The sequence below is a fragment of the Eumetopias jubatus genome, unplaced genomic scaffold, assembly GCF_037043125.1.
Source record: "Eumetopias jubatus isolate StellerSeaLion01/CBP00866 unplaced genomic scaffold, mEumJub1_p1.0 scaffold_1, whole genome shotgun sequence".
Taxonomy (NCBI): domain Eukaryota; kingdom Metazoa; phylum Chordata; class Mammalia; order Carnivora; family Otariidae; genus Eumetopias; species Eumetopias jubatus.
The window spans coordinates 197,189,743-197,198,513 of NW_028274807.1; the positions used below are offsets into that span (position 1 = coordinate 197,189,743).

Genomic DNA, 8,771 nt, shown 5'->3' on the forward strand with positions numbered 1-8,771 from the left:
CTTCTTCTACCCCCAGAATAGTTGTGGCATTGATATCTTGTGGGTTGCACATAAATGTGACAAGAAATTCCAAATTTAATGCACATGTGTAAAGAGTACGAACTGATACTGTACTGCTTTTCTAGGAGAGAAAATTGCTTTGAAAAACACCATGGCCCAAATGTGGGGTAACTTGGTGTGAAAAATTCAGACTTAAAAAAGGAGAGGGAGATCAATGTGTTTAAGTTATAACAGCTGAGATTTAGGCAAGACTTCCAGAATAGAGGACAACCCTCTTGGGTCCCCTCCCTCCCCAGGAGCTTTGTACTGTCACTTTGCTGTCACTCAATAAACCATGCTTTGCTGCCAAAAAAAATTAAAAAATAAAAAGACTTCCAGAATAGGACCGTTAGACGGATCAAGATAGTAGCCCTTATTTATTGAGAATTTACTGTGTACCTAAGTAACTTTCCCTATCAATTCATTTGATAAAGTGAACCTCCAAAGCCCACATTTTACCCATCACCATAGTGGAAGTAAATTTCAAGCAATAAATGCTAATTCAATTTTTGTCATTCTAGAAGTACGGTTTTTAAAATACATGTTATTAAATGTTTTGCCTTGTAGTTTACACTAGGAGGCACTGCAGTTCTGTAATCAGCATGTAAGAGCATTGCTCTTTACATTATTAAAGTCCCCTTAGTAGTTCCTGTGTTTAGTAAGTCAGGTAGAGTCATATTCTCTACTTAGGAGGGTTAAAATTTGTTTTGAGGCAAAGTTAAAAAGCTTTCACCTCAGTTAACAAAGGTTAGTTTTTACTCTCTAGCATCCAAACTAATGTGCTCTGAAAGTATCTTCAATTTAATGCAGTAATTGCTTTGCCAGTCTCCTTGCCTTGAAGTGAGACATTTCTTATCTTCAAAGTTTTGTTGTCCTTCAGTAAATGAGCACTCTGATACATATTTTAAAAAAAAAGAAGAAAACTCTAAGGAAGGTTAAACATGAATTTGTAGCGGGTGATTCTCTCTGGGGTGCAGACAGGGAGGTGGGCCAGGGGGGGACCCACAGCAGACACAGAAGTTAGCTGACGGTTTTATTAGTATTTACAACTTAACTTTGAAAAAGGTGTGTAAGTTACATAGTCTCCCTATATAGCAATATAGATATCAACTAAAACAGGTGGGGGAAACATGGAATAAGGCCATATAACTGGGAGAATCCTATGACAATTTAATTCCTTATGCTGCAGTCTAACCACTAAAATGCCTATGAGGTTAGGTTCATCAGGAACTATCTAGGCACACAGGTGCACAGGAGAACCTCCTTCCTCTCCCTGGTGCTGTGGGTCATCCCTGGTCTTCACACTCAAGCCATCTCTGAACAGTGTGACTCTCAGCTGGTGCAGGTAGTGCTTAAAGGAGAGTAGTCAGTGGCTCGCTGTTTATACTGAATTGGTTCTAACATCAGTAAACTAACTTAAATTAGAAAAAAATCCTAGAAAAACTTGGAACATATGTGTGTGGCAGAGATCTTTTAACTTGAGAATACCCTGTGGCCTTAAGCATCTGCTTCTGTATATTCATGAGCAATTGTTAGAAAGCGTTTTGAAACTAGCCTTCTTTAATACAGAGATATGTTCTTGATTAAATAGATGTTGGATGTAGTTACCAAGCATGGATTAAAAGAAAAAAATGGATAAAGCCTTTGTTTTTTCTATCAGCTGACCCAAACTTACTGTGGGTCAAATTACAAAATCTCTCTGAACCTCTAACTTAGCTGAAGTCTGTGGTGGTTTTATGGTTTTGCTTTTCAGTGTGAAGGTTCATTTTCTTAGGGAAGCAGCAGTGTCTTTAGCAGCTGGATGAAAACACATCTTCCTCACAGAGGGGTGTGAAGCCTGTCCCCTCTGGAGTTCTCGTGGAGGTCCAGCCCTTGTATGTTAGCGACAGGCAAAGGAAGGGGTTATTTCTGTTCACAAGAGCACCTGACCGGGGTAACGTGTGGTCAGGAATTCCCACCACCCTCGCAGAATGGTAACAGACTGGTAGCTGGCAGAAATGTAATCTGCATAATTATCCTGGTTTAAATAATCTTGTAATAGAGATCTTACTTTTACGTCCATGATTAAATCTGAATTCTGAGAAAAGGAAATTAAGGTTATCAGTTTGTTGCCTGAAACAAAAGACTTCACAAACAATTCAGACTGTACTAAAAAAGCATCCTGCTTGATCCTTGAATTGTTTAAGAAATATTTCATAGAATAGATTCAGTGGACAGGTGTTTCAGGAGGAAATAGTTTTTCCATAAGTGCTGTCCAACAGTGACTTGGGAAGTATTGAAGCAGACAGGAAAACTATAAAAATTTCTTTGTAAAGGCAGTTCTGAAATAAGAACAAGAGATCTGAAAAGTACATTTTCAGAGGAGTTGAAACCAGTAGTGAAATTTCATATTCACTTTATTGACGGCTGAAGTTCAGTCTCTGATGCATTTTCCAGCCTTCTCTGATACTGTCGTTCTGAGGCTTTTCTACGGTAGACATCATCTGTGTCAAATAAAAATTTTACTTAAGACTTTGAAGAAACAGGAATTAAAGGTACTCAGATCTGACTAATTTAACCAACAGTCTAGGTCTGTCAGCTATTTCTGAATCTCATTTTTAACCACGCCAAAATAAACTTCATTTAAAACAAAACTTGGGGGCGCCTGGGTGGCTCAGTCAGTTAAGCGGCTGCCTTCGGCTCAGGTCATGATCCCAGGGTCCTGGCGGATCGAGTCCCAACATCCGGCTCCTTGCTCAGTGGGGAGCCTGCTTCTCCCTCTGCCTGCCGCTCCCCCTGCTTGTGCTCTCTCTCTCTCTCTCTGACAAATAAATAAAATCTTTAAAAATAACGAGTTAAATGAGGACTATGTTAATGCAGTTCTGGACTTCAATAGCATGGTAAGAGTCCGTATCTTCAAAGATAGGATCATGTCCTAGCACACCTCTTAGCAATGTTTTATGACTTTCCTTACTTCCTTCCCTGCCCGCCCCCCCCCCCAATGGCTATTTTCTCTGAAATCATCCTTAACTGAAGTGCCTCAAAGGCACTTCTCGCCCTTAGGCTCTCTGCGGCTCCCTCACCCACACCCAGGAACTCAAGAGTAGGGAGGTGAGGTCAGTTGCCTTGGTCTCTGCTGCTGCTTTTCCACACCGCTGATTCTGCACCCTCTTCCTTTGCGGCGTTTGCCATTTGCCACAGTATTCTCTGCATGGGCACCTGCCCTCTATTCCCCTTCAATCACTGAAAACACTGGCATCTAGCTCAGGCTCCTTGACCTGTCCCGTGCCATCTTCCCAGGCAACATCACCCACCATGTGGATGAAGCACTAGCCCCCTTCACCTCCTTGACTTCTCCAGTCAACTTCTGCCATCTACTTGCAGTGCTCTCTGAAGTAATAAATTCATCCTGCCCTGACCACAACCTCTACTACCTTTCTAGTCATTCTGTCCTTGGACCTCTGTTAACTTCTTCCCCAGGCACTTGGCCCCTGAATACCGCCTCAGCCCCATCTTGTTCTGTCTTCCTGCTCAAACCAGCTGCAATTCCCTATCAACATCAACTTCTTGACAAACCTTCAAAACCCCAACTACAGATTCATCCAACTGCCCTCCTCCATCCCTCACTCTGCTTGCTTTGCAGTGTGGGGCCAACTAATGCATTTAACTGGGCCCACTGTGATGCCTAACAATCCTGTTTCCTCAGTCATAACCCTGACCCTTCTTCACTTACCCCCAGATAGCCATGAACTTTGGACACACAGATCAGTCATCAACAAAGAACTATTCCAGCTAACTTCCAAGGGCTACTCCTATGGCCCTGCTCTGATCCCAACCTCTCCTACCTTCCAAAGAACCAGTTATCTGTGGCCTCTCTCCACTACCCTTTCCTGACCAGCATCTTTGTATCTTCAAGTCTCTCCTGGTGGGGAGGAGGGCTGACCTCCCATTCTCATAGTCAGACTTCCTGGACCTCCCCCTCTTCTGTGATAAACCCTCCTGGTTTCCCTCCTTGCCTCTCTAGTCACTCCCAATCACGCTTAAAATGTTGGGATTTGACACTGACTTTTATCACAATCTGCTTTCAAATGACCCACAAACCCAGATCCATGGCCCAGACCTGCCTCCTGAGCTTCAGATCTGTATAACCATCTCTACCTTAGCATGTCCAAAACAGTCCGGACTATCCTGCCAGTGTCCCTGCTGCACCACACCCAACTGTCCTACCAGAAGCCTCCACTCATCTCCTGAGTCCACTCAATGACCAGGCCGTCAGTACCACCTCCCGGGTGTCTCTCAACTCCACTTCTTGGCATCCCATCTGTCCCTACCCACCCAGGCTACCGTCTCAGACCTGAACAACCACACAGCCTAAGTATTCTCGCCTCCTCTCCATAAGAAGCCATTCTCATGTGTTAATCCACTGCCAATTAAAACCCTTCAATCCTTTGGGTACATTCTTGGTTCTCCAGTCCTTCTGTGGCCCTGCCCAGGCACATTTCTAACCACTTCATCCCTCCCTCTGCTTACCTGCAGTCCCTCCAACACAGTAAACATCCACACCATGGCCCCATGTCTGCTTTTACCACTAGCATGAGACACTTTCAACTCCACTAACATTCCCCTCATCGGACTGACCTATTCCATCTTCAGGTCCCACCTGACATGGTAACTCCTGGATGACTTCCCTGTACCATCTGATCCAACTGAGGTACCCCCACCCAAGACTACCATTGCCCCCGCCCCCCCCACACACACACTTCCCCTCACAGCACTGATCACAATAGTAACTGTCTTTATGTTGGGTCTCTGCCATTAGAGCTCTCTGGAGTGGGGGACTCTCTGCCTTGTTCATTATATACTCTCATGGGTGCTCATTAAATACTGATGAATGGATAAACAAAAGGATTAAATATCTTTGGAAAACACTAATGTAACAATGCTTTTAAAATAAAGGTGGGTGGGGGGCGCCTGGGTGGCTCAGTCACTGGGTGGCTCAGTCAGTTAAGCATCTTCAGCTCAGGTCATGATCCCAAAGTCCTGGGATCAAGCCCCGCAACGGGTTCCCTGTTCGGTGGGGAGCCTGCTTCGCCCTCTGCCTTTGCCTCTGCTTGTGTTCCCTCTCTCAAATAAAATCTTAAAAAAAATAAAATAAGGGTTGGCGGGCGCCTGGCTGGCTCAGTCAGTGGAGCATGCAGCTCTTGATCACAGGGTTGTGGGTTTGAGCCCCATGGTGAGTGTAGAGATTATTTAAAAATAAAGTCTTTTTAAAAGAATTTTTTTTTTTTTACATAAGGGTTGGCAATTCGCAAGTAATACATGTTTCTAGAGAGGGATAAAGCAGAAAGGACCTAGGGGGTGGTAAAGTCTTTCCAGAAGGGGAACTGGGCCTTTCCAGAGCTAGTGTTCCACGAAGCAGAGCCAGGCATTCTTTCCACGGTGCTGGGCCCTGGTGCCAAGGGCTCTGCCCGGCAAAGACAACGGCAATTAGGCCAGGCAGACCGGCTCCTTCCGGGGTTTGGACTGAAGAATCCAGAAGAGGGCTGGCCAATTAGCAGGAGTTTCCATGAATCTTCAGGATCCCACTCCCTTCTACGGTGCCGTGAGCAAGTCTGTTCCTTAGGACCAAACGTCACCGGCCCGCAGGGACAAGGGGCAGGTTTGCCAGAAGAGCGGCCAGCGTGGAGTCACGTGCTCTCCCCTGAGAGTGCAGGGAAGGCCTCAAGGTTGGACGCCAATGTGCCTTTGTCGCCCCGCTTACAAGAGGGCCCGGGCCGCGAACGGAACCGCACTTGCCCTTCCGACCACGGTAAAGGCAGCTCAGCGCTCTGAGTGGAATGGGCGGTCTGCAACCTAAGACTGTCCCCCAGGAAAACGGGTCCCTAGCCGCCTCCTGCCTTCCTGAAATGAGACGGACGCTGCTGTACCCCCACTTACAGAAGGTCTCCTGGCCCACACGCAGTTTAATCATAATCCACTCCAACGTTCCTCCCAGGACAAAAAAAAAGGGCAGGAACCTGTAGACGCCGAATCGCTGCTTCCCGGGCACCCGCTGCAGGACCCGCTTCACCTGGGCCCTGGAAAACATGCCCGACTCAGGTCGTGGAGAGGGGGACGGCGGCACCGGGAGCGACTGGAGCGCCCAGCTACAGACGAGCCCGAAGGGCTGGTTGCAGGGATGCCCCAGCCCCGCTGTAACCAAACCGGTGCTGAACTGAAGGAGCCGAGCGCTGAGCCCCCCACCCAGAACCTGGGCGACTCCACCAATCAGACTGCCGTGGGGCTCGCGGACCCGCCAATCCGAATGCGGCGGAACGCGCGTGCTCCGTGAGGTCAAGCCAAGCCGGAGGGACCTGGCGCAGGCGCCTCGGCTCTGAAGGCGGGGCGGCCCGAGGGGGCGGGGCCGGGTCGACGCCACGTGGGAGGCCCCGCCCCGGCCTCCCCTTTGCAAGCCAGCGCTTGGAGTTGGCGGCGGCACCCCCTACTCTGCCACCGCCATCTTTTTTCTTAAAGTCCTGCTAGAAGTGATGATCCTCTCTGATGGACTAAACGTGTACCACACTTTAAAATGCAATTATGCAATGCTTTGCATTTATTTCGGGGTCATGACTCATGACTAGAATTCTAAAAATAACAATTTGATATGCATTCTTGAAAGCTGAACTTTATTACAACAAAAGTCCAAGCAATCACCTTGTGACAACCCTGATATTAATAAAAGCTATCCTGTATGGGGCACTTACCGTTATGCAGGGACTTGTAGGTCCTTTTTATGCATCACCTCCTTATTCACAATAATCACAGAAGAGCAGAGCAGCTCAAGAGCATGGGCTTTGTCAAACCACAAAATGGGGGCCTTTCTTTGATGCTGCGAGGATTTAGAGGTAATACAAATAAAGCACTTAACACAATGCTTGGAGCATAGTAACTGATCAATTACCATTAGCTAAAATAGGATGATGATGGTGTGATGGTGATTTATTGGGTGCCAGCTCTTTACATGTATTCTAGAACCTAGGGACACTCCCCTCTATTTACATCATCCCCTTTCATGGATGGGAAACTGAGAAGTTAAGATTGATTGAGCCAGGTAGAAGCACCAGAGCCTTCATTCACTCTCGCTGAGTTCCTGTGCTTGCTGTAAAGGACTGCCACTCATTACCTAAGGCTAAAAGAACCGGGGCCTATCTTTGAGAAAGGAGACAACTCTTACACAATCTAGGAACATCAAACGAAAACTTAAAAGTCAATGAAAAAGTTTGGTGATGTGAACACAAAATATACAAAAGTATGCTAGAGAAGAGAAAGAGAGCAAGCATTGTCCCTGGCAAGGGTCACAGAGTCGAGCTGAGAGCAGCAGGCCCAGAGCTGCTTCCTGGATCACCTGCCTTCTCCTGGGGCCTACCCTACCCAGCTCCGTGCACACTGGCTTGGAGCTCACTCCAGTTTCTCTTGGTGGCTCTGGGAGCCTGTCACCGCGGGGTACCCATCTCCCGCCCTGAGGAGGCTTACTTTAGACAGGTCCCCAACGCCCTCCTAGCTCAGTTTTGGGATCCCATGGGCCTACCCTTCCGCCTCTATCCCGCCCCAGCTCCTGGCCCAGGATCTGACCCACCGTATGTAGGTTCTCAGCCAAGGTCCAGTGGATATTCAAATGGAGGAGCACCCCGAGGAAACAGAGTGTACAGCTAGCCAGCTCCCACCGACAGGGCACACCGGTGCTAAGTTGGCCTCCTCAGAGCCTAGTGTACGGCCTGGTACGCATGCGGACTCAGGAAACAGATCTGCGTAGAAGAAACACAGGTGGCGAGTGGTTGCAAGCAGGGATGCAGAATTTTGATGGAAAGTCTGGAGACATTGCTAGAAGAGACCGCGGCATCTCAAAGGGGGCCCTGTGCGGGAAAGCGGAGAATGGGGTCGGTGAGGCCATTTGCTGAGGTCAGAACGATAAGGCAGGTGCAGTGATTCCGGGCGCACAACTCTGCAGCGCACCGCCCGGTCGTCCTTCTCCGAGTTAAAAGGGGTCACCTGCGTAAGGTACAGAGAGGGGCAAGGAAGGGTTGCTTCAGCGGGCGTCGGCGGCGCTGCGGGTCCCAGGGTCTCACCGGCGTGGGGCTGGCACCGGGCGGCGCGAGGTAAGGGCTCTTTATTCGCTAGAGTGAAACGGTCCGCTAGAGCGGGCCCGCCTCTGGTCTGCGGGGAACAGGACCCCCCGGCGCAGGAATGGCGGGGAGCGGCGGCGGAGCTGAGGTCAGGAGGACTGGGGGTGGGGGGAAAGGGATGGGGAAGGGGCAGGAGGACCCGGGAGCGGAGGGGGAGACAGAGGACCGGGGGGGTGCGGGGGCGGGGGCGCCCGCCGCGTTCCGGCCCTCGCCTCCCCGCGCCCCGGCCGTCCATAGCCTCAAGGAGACGGCCGTTCTTAGGCCCTCCGATCTCCCGGGAGCGGGGCCGAAGGAGCAGCCATCGCCGCCACGGCGACCGAAGGGGGGCGCAGACTCCTTCTCCGCCTCGCGGAGACGGGGGAAAGGGCCCGGGAGTCCGCCCCGCCCCGCTCGGTCCCGGGACCTCCCGCCCCCCTGTTCCCCCCCCCCCGCCCCGGGCCGACGGGTGCGCCCATTGGCCGGCCGGGCTCCGCGCGCCGCGCCCATTGGCCGGCCGCCGTGAGGAGCACGCGGCCACCGTGGCGGGCGCGCAGTCGGAGGGCGGCGGAGTGGCCGACGGGCCGAGGGCTGCGCGGGCGGCGCGCGGCGGGC

At 50.1% G+C, this 8,771-nt stretch overlaps 1 protein-coding gene across 1 annotated transcript; it reads right to left on the reverse strand.

Annotated features, from left to right (window-relative positions):
• Window positions 1-2,417: 2,417 nt before the first annotated feature.
• UQCC5 (ubiquinol-cytochrome c reductase complex assembly factor 5) lies at window positions 2,418-6,190 on the reverse strand. The gene is made up of 2 exons (XM_028124410.2): window positions 5,956-6,190; window positions 2,418-2,522 (listed from the first exon to the last, which is right to left on the reverse strand). Exons 1-2 carry the CDS (start codon window positions 6,104-6,106, stop codon window positions 2,431-2,433), a joined length of 243 nt encoding a protein of 80 aa, XP_027980211.1. The 5' UTR covers window positions 6,107-6,190; the 3' UTR covers window positions 2,418-2,430.
• Between the last annotated feature and the right edge of the window lie 2,581 nt (window positions 6,191-8,771).